The sequence below is a fragment of the Schistocerca americana genome, chromosome 7, assembly GCF_021461395.2.
Source record: "Schistocerca americana isolate TAMUIC-IGC-003095 chromosome 7, iqSchAmer2.1, whole genome shotgun sequence".
Taxonomy (NCBI): Eukaryota; Metazoa; Arthropoda; class Insecta; order Orthoptera; family Acrididae; genus Schistocerca; species Schistocerca americana.
The window spans coordinates 295,121,333-295,138,130 of NC_060125.1; the positions used below are offsets into that span (position 1 = coordinate 295,121,333).

At 39.7% G+C, this 16,798-nt stretch overlaps 2 protein-coding genes across 2 annotated transcripts in view; one reads left to right on the top strand and one right to left on the bottom strand.

Annotated features, from left to right (window-relative positions):
• The window catches only part of LOC124621970 (protein arginine N-methyltransferase 1), a 99,859-nt gene extending 90,448 nt beyond the window's left edge, over window positions 1-9,411 (bottom strand). The window contains exon 1 of the mRNA XM_047147504.1: window positions 9,172-9,411. Coding sequence (XP_047003460.1) covers window positions 9,172-9,181 — 10 coding nt within the window. The 5' untranslated portion in view covers window positions 9,182-9,411. The remainder of the gene's footprint in view (window positions 1-9,171) is intronic.
• Window positions 9,400-16,798, top strand: part of LOC124621971 (charged multivesicular body protein 2a) — a 28,549-nt gene continuing 21,150 nt past the window's right edge. Inside the window, exons 1-2 of the mRNA XM_047147505.1 lie at window positions 9,400-9,512; window positions 9,726-9,908. Of these exons, the coding sequence (XP_047003461.1) occupies window positions 9,735-9,908 (174 nt within the window). The 5' untranslated portion in view covers window positions 9,400-9,512; window positions 9,726-9,734. The remainder of the gene's footprint in view (window positions 9,513-9,725; window positions 9,909-16,798) is intronic.

The window sequence follows — 16,798 nt, forward strand, 5'->3', positions numbered from 1 at the left end:
TTGTCCTCTTGATCTGAGAATTCTTGTGGGCTGTGCCCTGCTGGGTGTAAGTGTCTGGTGCCAGATGGCCGGTGGTCTTGGCAGGTTGTTTTCATAGCCGGTCAAACGGCAAGTTCAGTGCCCTCAGCTGAAAAGCAGAGGCATGACTGATCAACTTAAACTGAGGCTAGTTGAAGTCATAAAGCCCTGCTCGAAATTGGAGGGAACAGTCACTATTGGCGCGAATGATGCTCTAAGACAGTGTGGGGGAATTTTAGAATCTGAACTGAATGCTGATTCGCAGTTTTCAAACAGAGTAGGGAGTAGAGCAATGTTGGCTTCGCTCTTGCGTTGCGCAGGCAGGGGATTCGAAATCTGATCTTCCTCGGAGTCGGATGGTCTTGCAACTTGGTCGCTCGTTTTCGGAAGAACTTAGAATTCTCGGACAGCCTTTGAGGCCAGGGTTCGACACAGAGTTGCTGCATGGCAGCTCTCATTACTAATTGCGATACTGCTATATAGTCGGGAGATTGATATTTGATTCATTAGGACCTCCAGTCATTATTGTCAGTCTATTGCATCACAGAGAGTAGGAGCCCCTTGTTCTCGAGCCAACTCTTATTCTCATAATATTTCAGTATACCCTATCCTTTAACCTACTGTGTGTGTGTGTGTGTTGAAAATCATGTTCATTTATGTTCTGAAATATAATAAATCTCATTGTGATATTTAATCCGCATATCATTTCGTAGATATAGGCAGAATCCCATTTCCTGTTTTTTATTATGATAAAGTTTTCTCTTTTGAGTAGATTACGATTTTTATTAAATTATTGTGAGTGAGCACTCCTTATTTTACCAACTAGGAGGGTCCACCATCATTTCCTTCTATTATCATTGTGCGGATAATTAATTAGCTGGTAGATAAGGAGGAGGTCAAGTGCATGTCTCGTTCTCCCGCCAGGATTTGATTGATAACATTTCCTGATCAAAGAAAAACACCATAATTAATTTTCTTTGCTGTAATTAGATTTCGGAATAGAAATATTTTGCGACACGCATGTAATAACCATTGATTTTGTTAATTTATTTAGTAATTTCATGTTGTTTTATTTTGTGTGTGTTGGTTGTGTGTGGGTTCTGTACCACATCACATTCCGTTGAAACTGACAGTTTGTATTATTTTGTGTGTGTTGGTTGTGTGTGGGTTCTGTACCACATGACATTCCGTTGAAACTGACAGTGTTGCTTCAGCGTTGAAATTATTTTGGAGGGGTTGTTTTATTGACATTTGTACTTGTGGGTTAAATTCTTTTTTTTAGTGGTAGGAGTCAATTAGTGCAATTTTTGTGTTACAAGGGGTTTTCGCTGTTATATTTTTGTTGTTGTTGACGTTCCGTGAACGAATGTTCACTAGTAGCAGGGCACGACTGTTGTTGAACACATCTCGAATAAACAGACTGCAAACAATGGAGCAGGATCAGGGTAGCAACAGAGTTGAGCCAGATGAAGAATTGTTGAGTTTTCCTACAGGACGGGAGGTGTGGAACACAGATGTTAGACACGAATTGGTGGCAGACCGACAACAGGAGGTTCTTAACGGTGAAATCAGTGAGAAAGAAGGGGGGGGGGGGGGGGGGGAGGGGGGAGTAGAAGTGAAAAGGCATGTGGAGGCACTTGTTTATATAAATAAGAACACAAATGAGAAAATACTGAGGAAAATTCAGCCTCGACAGTATAACAGTGCTCAAGTGTCTAGAGTAAAAATCACCAATTGGTGAAGACAGGCCTAGTCAGCCGAAGGATTTATTATTAGAGATTTTGGGGGTGGTAAAGGACAGAAAGCACAGCCTAGAAAAGAGAATGGATGAAGTAGAGAATAAGGTACTTGCGATTGTGAACGAAGTGAAGAGTGAAATAGCGTACGTCGGCAAGACGAGTGTCAAGGCGAAGAAAAGTTCTGTTGAAGCCAAGAAGGAAGCAGCGTTAGCAAGAGTTGAAGCAGCTGGCGCCAAAAAAAAAAAATGGCAAATGTCGCAAATAACTGTGCAAGAATCACTAGGCGAATTGGACACGTCAATGCGTTAGGAATTGATGCAATAAAAGCCCAGGGGAAGGAAGCACTTGCGAGCACAAAGCAAAAGCTGGAAAGCGTTGAAGAACGCATCGCGGGTACCACCCAAAGTGTGAAAGTCTAGAAGAACATGTAGCATGCCTGGAACATGAAGTACAAATTGGTACACCACGTCCAGTGGCGATGACTAGTGGACATAGAAGTGTGGCGCCGGACGGCGGCCCACCGTGCACAGGGTGGGCACAAGGTAATGGACTACGAAGCGCACACAACAGACCAGAGAGCGCACGGATGCAAAATTACAGCCTGACCACAACAACCAACACTCAGTTCCAGTATCACTATGGGGCAGAACTATGTGATCACAGCACGCAACAAGAGATGTCAGCTCGCATCGAACAGACGGGCGCGTTCGATACTAGAACCAATAGAAAGGTGCAAGAGGGACCAGAGTTTGATTACAAGCACTTTTTATCGGTCCTCAAATTCCAAACTTTCCAGGAAAATGGAGGCTCAATTCACCCAAAAATTTGGCTGTCACAGTTTTTTAACATGCTGCCATATCTTGGCCACTGACAGCAAAATTAGAACTTATCTGCGGGCACATTGAGGGCACGACATCTGAGAAAATGCGCAGTGTTGCAGGTACATGCCGAATTTACCAAGAATTCACCGACGCGTTTCTTGGAACATATTGGTCGCGCGAAATGCAAGACCGAATAAAACAAGAAATCATTTTGTGTCCAGATCTGGAGGCATCAGGATAAAAGAGCCCCACGAAGCTCTTTGAGGCTTTAATTAAAAAGAATCAGTTTCTTGATGTGCCACATAGTGATGCTGAAATAATTAAGTTCTGTTTCACGAAACTGCCAAGCAGCTCTGCTTGTAGGAAAGTGCGGATCGAATATTGAAAAACTCAAAAGCCTTCTGTGCGAGTTGGAGCTAATTTTTAAAAAGAAGTGGCACATGATCAAAGGAAAGGGCAATATAACCATTACAATGGCGACTTTCGTGGAGCACCGCGCAATAACAACGATAGGAGGAATGAGCATGAGGGAACATCCTGGAGGCAGGACTATGGAAGACAAAATTCAGGATGACAGAGTAACTTGCAGAGACAAAATGATACCCGCAAGTACGACATGAGCTGGTGGCGCAGAGATTCACATGAACAGCGGGATGAGTCAATCGAAATACATGGTCCTAACGCGAGTTCCAATCACCGAAACAGAGAAGGAGGGCAAGATTGAAGCCACGACCGGGCGGATTGGGCTCGAGAAAAATCCGCACAAATACACGGACGGAGTCATTTACATATGTTGAAATGTAAGGAGCGTGAGAATGAAGTTTTCGTATAGAAAGTAAAGTGTTGCCTGTGTGTGAAACAAAACGGAAACATTTGTAAAATAGACTTGGTTAGAAAACATACTTCTGTTATGTACCTGTTAGACATTAAGTGTGGTAATTTGTTTTTATTTATATTCTTTAACATGTACATATGTAGCCTGTAGGGGCTACAAAGCCACATATGATCCTTACGCAATCTTGGTTAATTCCAAAAACGAAGTGTTGGTCTAACTCACTTTTCCGGACTTCCCGTCATATGGTGGAGCCACCACTCTTCCGAGTAAGTGGTAACACAGACTCGATCTTCATGTGTGTTTTGTCTTTCCACCATACCTATTACTGTGTCTTTGTTGAGGAAGAGCTACTGGATGCATATCGACAGTGTTCTGGGCACAACTTACAGCGTTGCACCATTTATTTGTTTTTGCGATATTTGTCACTGGTGTCATGGGCACACAACTGCAGTGTTGCACCTATTTTCAGTGACACTTTTTTTTTTTTTTTTTTTTTTTTTTTCCTTCTTTTTTTTCCGTTGGCGTGTTGGACATGCCACAGTGCGTTGTACCATTCTCTTAGGGTTTGGAGGTGGATATACAAACATGGCCATTGTGCCCACCCATGCCGCTGCTGCTGGGCGCAACCTTTCTGGAGTGTGGCGAGTTTCTCGTACGATGGTATGTCACGTCTCTGAACATGTGCAGTCATCGGGATTTATCGTATGAACGGTGTAATGCAAAAGGTACGGAATTCCTCAACAAGTCCGGTAATTGGTGTCTTGGTGTGAGACCTAGCACATAAGAGAACTCTAAAAGTATGATATTTATGAGAACTTGTTTACAGAGGTAGAGTCTTTGCACTGTAACTTGTGAAGTCTGCCGCGTTTTTTTTGTGTAAACTTTCCACCGTAAGTTTCAGTACATCCAGTTCCATCTCAGATGAGTAGTGACCAACTCAGCGTATCAGCCACGCCAGAGACAGCAACATCCATCGAGTTGTCTCAGCGGGGCACGACGGGGGAGTATGTATGAGAAACGGGTGTAGCCGATAAGGTACATATAGTACTTTTATTCATTTCCATTACTAATGTAATTGCAGCTAATTTTATCCCGTCTAATACGTGTTCATTTCATATTTGGGTGTGGCTGCCATGTCTTGAGCTGTTTCAGGGATCTATCAAAGCCTCTGGGATCAGAGACGGCAAGTGAAGTGCAGTGGCGCCTGTAGTGGCGTAGTTAGCAAATTTAAATTGTCATCCATAGTTGTGAGCATACTCCAGTGACAGGTAGGCTACAGCTGGGATTACATATGGTAGTTTAGGGTTATGGGTAGCGTACTTCAGCTTTTTGTTCACACACACACACACACACACACACACACACACACACACACACACACACACACACACACACACACACACTAGTATTAACAATGGGCCCATAGGTTAAGTAACTATTCTTTACAATAAGTATTAATTATAAAGTCTCTCAGCAGAGTATAAGAATTTTGTACTGTATTAGTGTAACAGGTCTATTCATGTAAATATTCATTTCTATTAATTTTTTATTGAATGTACAAAATACGATCTTTACGAATTCTGAAGGCTGTTTTTGTAAAAAGTTTTGGGGAAGCGCATTTTATAAAAGCACTTAAGTATTGTGCAGGTACTGGGAACAGCGAGTGCCTGCTGGACGAGAATTGACGCTACAAGGTGGTCGATGTGGAGTAAATGGAGGCCGAGCCTGATGTATTATCTAATACTGATGACGAGGACGATGTATTTCACTGTGCGGCAGGAGCAGTCGAGTTTGATAATTCTCAGTCAGATGTAGATGATGAGAGAAATTTTGAGCTAGGTAAAGACTTAGAGACAATATGGACCAACAAACCCATCCATTCAAAATTTTCTAGGATACCAGCGTCAAATATTATTACCCATCTCCCTGGCCCACGTGGGGAAGCAAGGGGGGGGGGGGGGGGGGGGTCACTAGTGAATTGGAAATATTTTTATTATTTATAGATTCGAAAATTATTGAAAAAATTGTTTTGTACACAAATCTTGAAACCGAGAAATCTAGGCAAAAGGACAATCCGGTCCAGTGGTTTCATTCACCAACAGAGAGCGTTGAAATAAAGGGTCGATGGGCCTTCTCTTCACGAGTTGTGTGCTAAAAAATTCTATGTTCAGTGTAGATGAGATGTTCTCAGCAACCTATGGACCTCGGGTATTCCGTTGCACTATCTGCAAAGAAAGGTTTGCATTTCTTCTAGAAAACCTCCACTTCGATGATAAAGCCACCAGAGAGGCCAGAAAAATAAACAACAAATTTGCGGCTTTCAGAGAAGTGTGGGATATGTTTGAATCTAACAGCGAAAAAAATTATAGTCCATCAGAATATGTCACAGTAGTTGAGACTCTGCTGAGTTTTCGGGCTGCCTGTCCATTCAAAACGTATATCCAATCAAAACCCGACAAATATGGGTTGAAAATAATGCCACTATGAGACGCAAGGACATTCTATTTTTTGCCTGGCATTCCATACACTGGCAAGGACAACAGATTAAAGGGGAGACCTGGAGATTTGCCTTTACCTGCCCAGTATGTTTTGCGCCTGACGGAATCTATCAGGGATTCTAATAGAACCATTACAGCGGACAATTGGTTCTCCTCACTGGAGGTGACTAACACCCTCCTCCAAAAGAAACTCACATTTGTAGGTACATTGAGGAGGAACAAACTGCAAATACCACCATCAACGCTGCTTTCCGCTCCAGTAGGCTCTTCAACATTTATGTAACAGGACGACAAAACTTTGGTGTCATTTACCCCAAAGAAAAATAAAAAAGTTTTACTGATAACATCTATGCACTTCTCTGGAGAGATAAATGAAAAATCAAATACGCCTGAAATTGTGGAGTTCTACAATCTAACTAAAGGATGGGTCGATGTATTAGATAAGCTTTTCCACAGCAGGACCACAAAAAGAAAATCGAGAAGATGGCCCATGCGGTACTTTTATGCTATTTTAGACATCGCTGCTATAAATAGTTTTATCATTTACAAAAGCAATAGCAAAATGGACAGCTTTTCAAATGACGCGAGAATATCATTTCTCAAAAATTTTGCGCTCTCTTTGAAAAAAACCTCTTATGGAATAGAGGTTGAATAACACACCTTCCCCGTGAGCTCCATTCGTCTATTGGAAAACTTTTAGAAAAAAGAACCGATTGAATTAGACAAGCCTACCCAAGCACAGCCAGTAAAGAAAAGAAGATGTGATTTTTGTGACAGGTCAAAAGATAGGAAGGGAATGCTTTTTGTAGTAGGCCCCTAAGTGTAATCGTTCTATATGTGGGGAGCATAAAGTTATTATATGCCCTGGCTGTAAAGAAACTGAGATGTGATAAATTGTGCCAAATATGCATTTTCAGGGCTGTATGTGATCATTTCCAGGATAACATTAAACATTTATTATTTGTTCCTATTACATTATGTGTACAAAGACATTTATTATTGAGAACTTTATATTTCGGAACTGCTGACACTATAATTATTTTCTACAATTAGTAAAAGATGTTTCTCATTTAGTTCCTATCTTTAGAATTTCTAAAGCACTCAAGATCCTAGTTGATGACTGAATCTATTGATTTTTACATAGAATATTTCTATTAAGGTATTTTTTTGTAATCAAGTTCCTATTTTTTTCCAAAGTACTTTATATTCTTACTTATTGAGTATAAAAATTTAAAAAAAACTTGTTATAACAAATATTATGTGTGTTTAAGTAATAATAAAACTTTTTCCCATTATTCATTTTTTATTTTACCCAGAAAAATCGACATTTGGAGGGTGGGGTCTGATCCAACCCCACCTTACCATTGATGTCAGGAAACTTCACCTTACCGTTAGAGGGTTAAAAAGAAAATTACAGAAAATAGCAATGCACTGAAAAAAAGCGTCTTTCTGAAACTGTGTAAAAGATCTTGCTCTTTTATTAGTAGATTCATTGGTTTGCGTCTACAAAGAAATTACAGTGTTCCACACTTGTTTTTATGCAGTGTAGGCAACTCTGAACTGTACCGCAAAAATTTTGCTTACAACAATCAAGTCTTGTTTCACTTTTGGTGAAATGGTCCTGTAGTTGAGAAGGAAATGAGACAGGGTTGTAGCATATAGGCCTACTTGATGTTTTTCAGTCTGTACGATAAAGGAAAACGAGTTTCTATTTGGGTAGCAGACTAACTAACAATGGCCAAAGTACAGAGGTTATACAATGTAGAATAGCAGTAGCAAGAAAAGTGACTCTCAAAATGACTAATAAACTAACATCTTATATAAAGTCAAGTTTTATGAAATCTTTTCTGAAGATTTCTGTCTTGACTTTAGACTTCCACAGAACTGAAAAGTGTATGCTAAACAGTTCCCTAGTTGCTAAGGTGAATGCTCGTATGATTCCACCATGGCCAACTTCCTGCTATATCTTCATCTAAACCCTATTCTACTCCGTATTTGTTTTATGTATCATACAAAAATATTATTTTTGCAATGTATCTGACATGTTCTAAACTGCTGTACTGAATGGTCACAGGACAAATAAGTAAATTATGAGCTTTTGAAATGTGGAGCTACAAGGTGCCTGCTATAGATTAGATGTGGGGATTGGATAACCAATGAAGAGACTTGGAACTAAATGGGGAAGGAACAAAACTTGTGGTACAACTTGATGAAAAGAGATGAGCTCATAGAACACATTCTGAGTAATTAAGGAGCCATCAATTTGATACGAGGTGGAAGTGTGAGAAGTCAAACTTGTAGAAGGAGATAAATGCTTAACTTCAGTAAGCAGGCTCAAATCAATGTAGATTGTAGTAGTGATGCAGAGATGAAGACATCTGCACAGGATAAACTAGTGTTGGGAGCCATTACAAAACCTTCTCTTCATATTGGAGACAACAAAGGGGCTAAAGTGCAGCTACAGTGTATCTACCTCTTCCACCAAGTGTTGTATGTAATTAATGTGATTTAGGGAACCCGTGGAAAAACTAAACCTCAATGAATGAGTGGACATCTTAATTGCTGTTCTGATTCGACAAGTGCATCATACCACACAGTATAACTTGGAATCAGTCATGTCATGGAAATATGAAGTGTAAGGATCACTTAGGTTTAGTTGTATGCCAAGTGACTGAAGGCTTTGACTGGCTCATACAATACTTGGAACTACACTTTGCTTGTGTAACAGCCGACTACCAAATATTGCTTGGTGGGTACATGTATACATGCGAGGGTGGCACAAATGGCTACCAGCTTGCTTTACCAGTAAAGGAAGTGCAAATGGATGGCAAAAATGCTCAACTGGTTAAACCTTTCCTAGTTAATGAATTAGGTATAATTTAACGTAAGAAGTAAAAACTACAACAACAAAAAATAAACCATACACATATTTTATAGATTAATTTCTCGTTTTGTATGGAAAATAAGCTCCTAAATCGCGATTTTTAATGTGCCTTAGCGACCTGAACACTTGGGCATTTGTCCTGCACTACATACACCACAGTGTAAACAGTAAAAACTGTTTTTAGTTGTTGGGGTGCTCGTGAATAAGAATGCCGTACAGAAGAGTGATCGTGCGAATAACCTAAAACTCTACAACGCTCAACTTCTCATTCCCACCAACAGCAGCTGCACGGTCGCTACTCATTAAATTATCACTGCTGAGTCTATGTCATTAAAACTATGTAACAATATTTAATAAATAATAACACAAACATCACCTGTAGCCATGCCTCCCAAACTTTCAAACGACGTGTAGACCTGAAATCTTTGGCGCTACGGTAATATTAGCCAACAGCCACCAGTCAATTAATCCACTTGCATTAAAATCATGAGCGGGAAGATTAATTTCTTCTCTCTCTCTTGTAACTATTCATATTTCTTTCTTAAACTATTATGCGTGCTGAATCGAAAATGCAACTCTTAAATTGAATTTTGTGTGGGTGTGATGCAAATGACATGCGACTTGTAGCAATAACACCTGTGACATTAGTCATAGACAGCAGGACAAGGAGTTTGGAGTTGTGAACTGTGGAGTTTGTGTAGTAAATATTTTCTGAAGGTAATGGTTGTTGCTAAGTATAACGAAATATTGTTGGAAAATACCGCTTTGGAGAGAAACAAACGCAATCAAGTCCGTCGGAAAACATTACTAGTTATAGTGGATACCGTTATTTATTACCTTGACACAAATTGCGTGGAGTTTGACAGTTTCCGTTTCAAAAATTGATATTTGTTTTTAATTTGTGCACCATTCGACGTTTCTTACCCGCAGGTATTTACAATGCCATTAGAATGGCTATTTGGAAAGAAACTGACGCCGGAAGAAATGCTGAGGCAGAATCAGCGTGCGCTGAACAAAGCTATGAGAGATCTGGATCGAGAAAGAGCGCGGATGGAACAGCAAGAAAAGAAGATCATTGCTGACATAAAAAAGATGGCTAAAGATGGTCAGATGGTACTTAACAATACTCTCTCATTTTTTTTGTTTCCACCATATCATATTAGCACCAATTGTATTTGGTATGTTTTCTACCAAGATCACAGGTATAATTTCGTTTTTATGATTCTAGAATTACAGTTGGGCGTGTAATTTATTTTTTCTACTTGCCGAAAGCTGTGTTACACACTCATTAAAGAAAAGGAATTGAAAACCAACTGTTATTTCCATAGCTACTGTGTTACAGAATGTGCCCAGCAAGAACGTGTTTTCTGCCTATATCCTGCATAGGGATTGTCAGGCCAGAATTCAGTGGCTTCACTTTAGCTGCCGTATTCTGTAAGTTATCTCGTATGTCTCTCCCTGTGATGGAGTGCATCACAACCAGCGGATAGGGTGTTAGTAATGTGCATCATACAAGAGGTCCTCAAAGTATATCGGATAGATCATTAAAAAATGGTTTGAGAAGGAGCATGTGCTGTGATCATGTTGTGGGAGTTGGGAGATGAACAGAAAAGTGAGTAGTGTTGGCCTCATTTTTGAATGATTTCAGAAAATTGCTGCCCTGTTGGAGATATTAATCTTATTCCTGACAAGGATAACAGTACAGTGAGAGATGTATTTTTTTTTAGTCGACTCAGTAATTCAGAGGGTGATCGAATTGCACCAAGAAACTGCTTGTGAACATTGGTGGTGCAGTTCTTATGAGACATGACTGCAGTGGTGAAACTGATTTTACACATATACAGAAAATAAACACCTTGTAAGAGATATATTGTGTAAATGATATGACTCTTGGGGGAAGGAATGTGCCATGTGGAAAGATTGTTAGTAGCTAGGCCTAATTTATATTTGCTTGCAGATATGGCTGTTGCTTTGTTTGTGAGTATAGTTTCACATCACATAATTACACTAGTATATAATCACATACTATAAAACTTATTGTGCCCTTTTCTTGTTGTCTGTAAACTTTGGTGTTTGGTATTTAAATTTAGTGATGCTTTTAGGGAAGAGGCAGGGGATATCTTGGATTGTTACTCCTCTACCAATGTAAGAATATTTACCTGCACTACAGTCGACTGCATTCACTCTTTAGTTTTCACTGATCTCTTTCCTTCCTTGTGTACTTAATCAGTGAGCAGTCTTGGCCCTATGTCTTCCCCTGCATCTTCACCCAGATACCTTACTAAATCCCTTGGGAAAACCAGACTCTCTGATATCACCCATCGATTTTGACCATTGACGTTATACCAAACCCCAAGTTGCATCACAAACTTGATTTCAGGATGCATCCATTAATTTTATAAACATTTCCATGGCACAAAAATTTAACCATCAATCAAGTACAAAACTGTACAACTTCCGTATAACAAATATTGAAACTAATGGGACTACTGCAGGACTCTCAGGGTTTTGTGTGGGAACAAACTAAATCTAACACAACCACCACAAAATTGCATGAGTAATAAAATATGTGCAATGCAGCAACAGCAGAAACATGATACAGTGAAAAGTCAGTACAGAAATCCTAAAAGAAGTCGCACTATGCTCATAATCAATAATTGTGAAAACTAATAAATTGGAGTATTGACAACCAGCGTTGAGCTGTATAGCTCAACTTGAAAGACTGGTACCAATATGCAAATCGTAATAGAAATCTAACTACACACCTAGCAAAAACTCATGAAATCTGGCAATATGCAGTATCAACAACCGAAGTTGAGCTATATAGCTCACTCGAAAGACTTGCACCCGGCAAACGGTCTACCCGACGGGAGGCCCTAGGCACACAACATTTATGTTTAATTTGAAATACTGATACCAATACAAAAATCTTGAAAGAAATCATACTAGTCACCTACAGAAAAGCCATGCAAAGTAACAGAACTTCAACTGAATTGAGCTGTATAACTCAGCTTGAAAGAACAGTACCACTACAAAAAACCAGAAACAGATTGCACCACAAAATGCCAATAAACAGCACCAATACACATAGTGAAAAGTAACAATAGGTAGTATTGATAACATCTCTCAACAAACTCCATGACACCTGCAACTCGCTGTCCTATGTAACTAAAAACACTTTCAAAAAATTGACAAAAATTTCAATGTACAAGAACTGCATAGTTACAAACACAAGCGCACATCAAATCCTTACTTGAACCCTTCAGAACCTTGTAAACTATTATTTCATATTAGATGAATTTACCCCTTCTCCAATGTCCATGGCATAAATCAGAAACAGTACTTTACTGCTGTATGATGCACCTCTCTCTATCACTGCTACCTTTAATATGAAGTCTCTCACCCTCAACTTCTAATATTGTATGTGCTGTAGATATTCTGTTATACAACATACTACTCTTTAATTAAGACCCAGTCCTTGCAGTTTTGTTTACAATACATTATGATTCACTCTGTCAAAAGCTTTTTATAGGTCAATGGCTATATGGTCAAGTTATCCTCTCTTGTCAGTCACTTCTGATATCCTTCTGAAAATAAGCTAGCCATGGCTCATATGAAAGCTCTGCTTTAAATTCTTGCTGACTCCTGCACAACCCATCCTCTTCCTGCAAATACTCTCTCACACTTTTACTGGTGATCTTTTCAAATATTTTATTGTAATACATGAGACTAGTTGATCTGTAGTTTTTTCTATCACCACGTTTTCTTTTTCCCTTGTACATAGACTTACTACTGCTTATTTCTATTCACACAAGAGGACATCATTATTTATATTGATGTCATATAGAAGTCTTAGAAAAGGCACAATGTTCCAACCCCAATTTAAAGTATTTCTCCAATTATTCTCTCTACCCCTGCTGCCTTCCTCGATCCTATTGCTTTTACAGATATATGTATTTTCCTGTTATTAAATGTGGACACCTTGACAGAATTCCTCTCTTGTCCATTTGCTTCTGTCTCGTGCTGTACTTCCCCACTCGTTATACTCAAGTAATTCTGGTTAAATATCTTACTTTTTCTGTATCCTTTGACAGCTTCACCTTCCTTTTTATTATTCTGACTGCTCACATTTTGTATAACATCCTTTGCTTCACATTTTAATGTAATTTTCTTCAGTTCTGACCACAGTGTGTTAACACCTTGTCCTGTTTTTAACCATTGACTTTACATTTCAGCTAAGTACTTTTATAATTCCCAACATTTGTTTGTGATATTCTGCGACTATCCTTTCTTTTTATTCTTTTTCCCAATGGTGTTCTCTCTGAGCATACTTCAACCACTACAGCCTGATGGACACTTAGCCCCTCAGTTATCTTCATTTGTGCCACAAGTCACCAGACTTTATCAGAAAAAAACGGTATGTTTAGGCCTCCCCCAATAGCTACACCTCCATCCATCTTTTCAGCCAGGTGTCCATAAGCCAACGATATGTACTGACACCCCATTCTCCATTTTCAGTCCCTGTGCAAGTGCTGAGCTCCACTCCTAGAATTTCATTGATGTTATCACAGGAGCCTGTTGACATGCATATCCACTACTAGTCCCTCTGTCCTTTCTGAATGCATGGTGTCTTCTTGGATAAATTTCCTTGTCCTCAATATCTTAATGGCCACTTTTCTACATTTTTCACACCATGCTCAGTTCTCTCAACTAATGCACTAAATTCTGTTTCTTTCTGGGTCAGCCGAAGTTTGCAATATCACCTGTCTACTTTGACCAGTGACATAGCTACGTTGTGTTCCGTGATGTCATGTTTGCGTGACATGTGTGGAATGCATCGTTTGGATGTGTCATTTTGTCATCTGTGGTGGCACTCAGTAGGGTTGTGTGTCTGTGTTTATAAGTTGTCAGTGATGTTAGTGAGGCACTCTACATCAACATCAGTATTCCGCAAGCCACCTGACAGTGTATGGTGCAGAGTACTCCACTACCTCTAACTGATCCCTCCTTCCCTCTTCCACTTGCAATTTTTGCATGGGAAGAAGATTTTCAGTAATCCTCTGTATTAACTCTTAAGTCCTCAAAGGTTTTCATCGTGATCATTTCATGAGATGTACATGGGAGGAAATAACATGTTGTCTGACTCTTCAGAAAGGTATTCTCTCGAAATATCAGTGGCAAACCTCTCTGTGATGAACAATGCCTCTCTTGTAGCATCTGCCTCTGGAGTTTTTGGTGAGCATTTGTATAATGCTCTCCGACCAGCTAAATTATCCTGTGATGAAACCCGCCGCTCTTTGTCAGATCTTCTCTCTTTCATTACTCAAGAATAGGCGTTGTAACCCACTTCTTTTGTGGATGAGTTACATTTTCTTAAAATTCTTCTTATGAATCCTGGGGCACTCCAGGAATTACCTTTGCACCTGTATATTTTGTTCCATTAAGAGCGGCATATTGAGTTCTGTCTGCAAGGAAATCCTGAATCCAGTCACAAATCTGGGCCGATACTCTCTATGAGCTCTTTTCACCCCCAATAGACAGGCTGCTTGCGATGGTGTCAAATGTCTTCCTGAAGTCAAGGAACGCGTCAACCTGAACGTCATTGGATATCGCGGAGGAACAGAATGTGTTGAATTTCACAAGATCTCTGTTTGCAGAACTGATGTTGATTTTTATAGAAGAGTTTTTCATTCCCTCAAAATGTCATCATTCTTGAGCATAAAATATGTTCCATAATTCTACAACAGATTGACATAAACGATATAGGCCTATAATTATGTTCATCTGTCCTACAACTCTTCTCAAAAACCTGCTCTTTTTTTTTTTTTATCACTAGGTACCCTTTGTTGCTCCTGTGACCTACGATAAACTGCTGCTAGAAGGGGAGCAAGTTCTTCTTCATAATCTTTGCAAAATCATACAGGTATCACATATGCTCCTGGTGCTTTTCCACTAGACCCACTAAGAGATTTTAGTTGCTTTTCTATTCTGCAATCGATTATCTCAATATCTGTCATTTTGACATTCGTACTATGATTGAAAATAGGGACTTTATTAAGATTTTCTGCGGTGAAACAATTTTGGAAGACCAAATTCAGTATTTCGGCCTTCTCTCTGTTATCTTCCATTACATTTATGATCACAGAGTGGCTGAATAGATTATTTTGATCCACTTACTGATTTTACATAAGACCAAAACCTTGTAGAGTTTCCAATCAGCTTGGTTGACAAAATTTTACTGTCAAAGTCGTTGAACGCTTTTCTCATTAATCTCCTTGCACTCATTTTCGCTTTTTTCAATTTTTGTTTGTCTGCAAGGTTTGGACTTCTCTTGAATCTGTGCTGAAGCTCTGTGTTTACGGAACAGTTTCCTAAACTGCTATTAATAGTGGATCTTTCCCGCCCCTTAGAACCTTGCTTGGATCTTGTTTAAGGCATATTGAGTGATGCTTCTGACTTTTTTTTCCATTTGTGCTCCACATCTTTGTCCTCAGCACTGAGTATATTTGTTGACTACCCATATACTCTGCAGTTTGTATCCTGGCACTCTCGCTAAGCAAAAATATATTCCTATCTTTATCATTCCTCATAATACCTGTAGCCATAGTTGCTATCATGCTATCACAGCCTTGAGATCACTAATTGCTTCCTCTATGTTAATATATTTGATAAGTTCATTTCTGTTTGTAGCTAGAAGGTCAAACATGTTTCCTTCTGAAGTTGGTTCTCAAATTATGTCCTCAAAGTAGTTTTCAGACAAAACATTCAGATTAATGTCACACAGTTTTTTTGTAGCATGACTCTCCCAATCTATCTGGCATTGGACTTGTTGCTGTATGTTACTGTATGATATGGAATTTCTTTTTGTTGGCTTGGCAGTTACTTTTTGTTATGTCATAAGTAAGTGGGTACTTATTTGTTTGTTGTTTGCTTGTTGTTATTGGATGACAATTTATTTTATTTTATTTATTTATTTATTTATTTATTTATTTATTTTTTTTGTTTTTCGTTTGTTACTAGTTATAGATCATAAGATGAAATTTATGAGTGGCACATTGGTAGCAGCAGTGGGCGACATTGTGGCAACTACAATTAAATTTATGCAGTAAAGCAGCCTCAAGGCAGAATGTGTCGGGAGTCAACTGTGTGGTGAATTAATGAAATTAGAATGGGGCAGCAGCATGTTATGGGAGAGGCAATCGGGTGGGGGTAAGGAGGAGGCTGGGGCTAGGAGGGAGAGTGGGGTGGGAGTGGGGGCAGTAAAGTGCTGCTGGAAGCATGCAACAATGAAGTGGATAGTAGGGCAGCTAGGTGTAGATGGGAGGTTAGATGGAGGGCAGGGGAGAGAGAGGGGGTAATGGGAAAGGAGAGAAGTAAAAAGACTGGTGGGTTTGTTGGTGGAATGAGGATTATGTAGTGCTGGAATGGGAAGAGGGAAGGGGATAGCTAGATAAGGACAATGACTAATGAAGGTTGAGGCCAGGGAGATTACAGGGATGTAGGCTGTATTGCAGGGAGAGTTTCCACCTGCACAATTCCGAAAATCTGTTGGAGGTAGGAAGGCTCCAGAAGGCATAGGCTGTTAAGCATTAATTGAAACAGGGTCGTCCAGTTGTTTGTTGGCCACGATTTGTCAGTGGCCATTCATGCGGATAGACAGCTTGTTGGTTGTCATGACCATGTAGAATGCAGCACACTGGTTGCAGCTTAGCTTGTAGATTAGATCAGATAACAGGTTTCACAGGTAGCCCTGCCTTTGATGGGATACGTGATGTTTGTGATCGGACTGGAGTAGGTATTGGCGGGAGGATGTATGGGACAGGTCTATTACATGGGTATGAGCCGGGGCAAGGGGTTGGGAGCAGTGGTTGTGTAGGTATGGACGAGGATACTGTGTAGGTTTGATGGGCAGCAGAATATCACAGTGTGAGGGGTGGGAAGAATAGTGGGTAGGACAGTTCACATTTCAGAGCACGGGGAGAAGAGGAAGTCAAGACACTGGT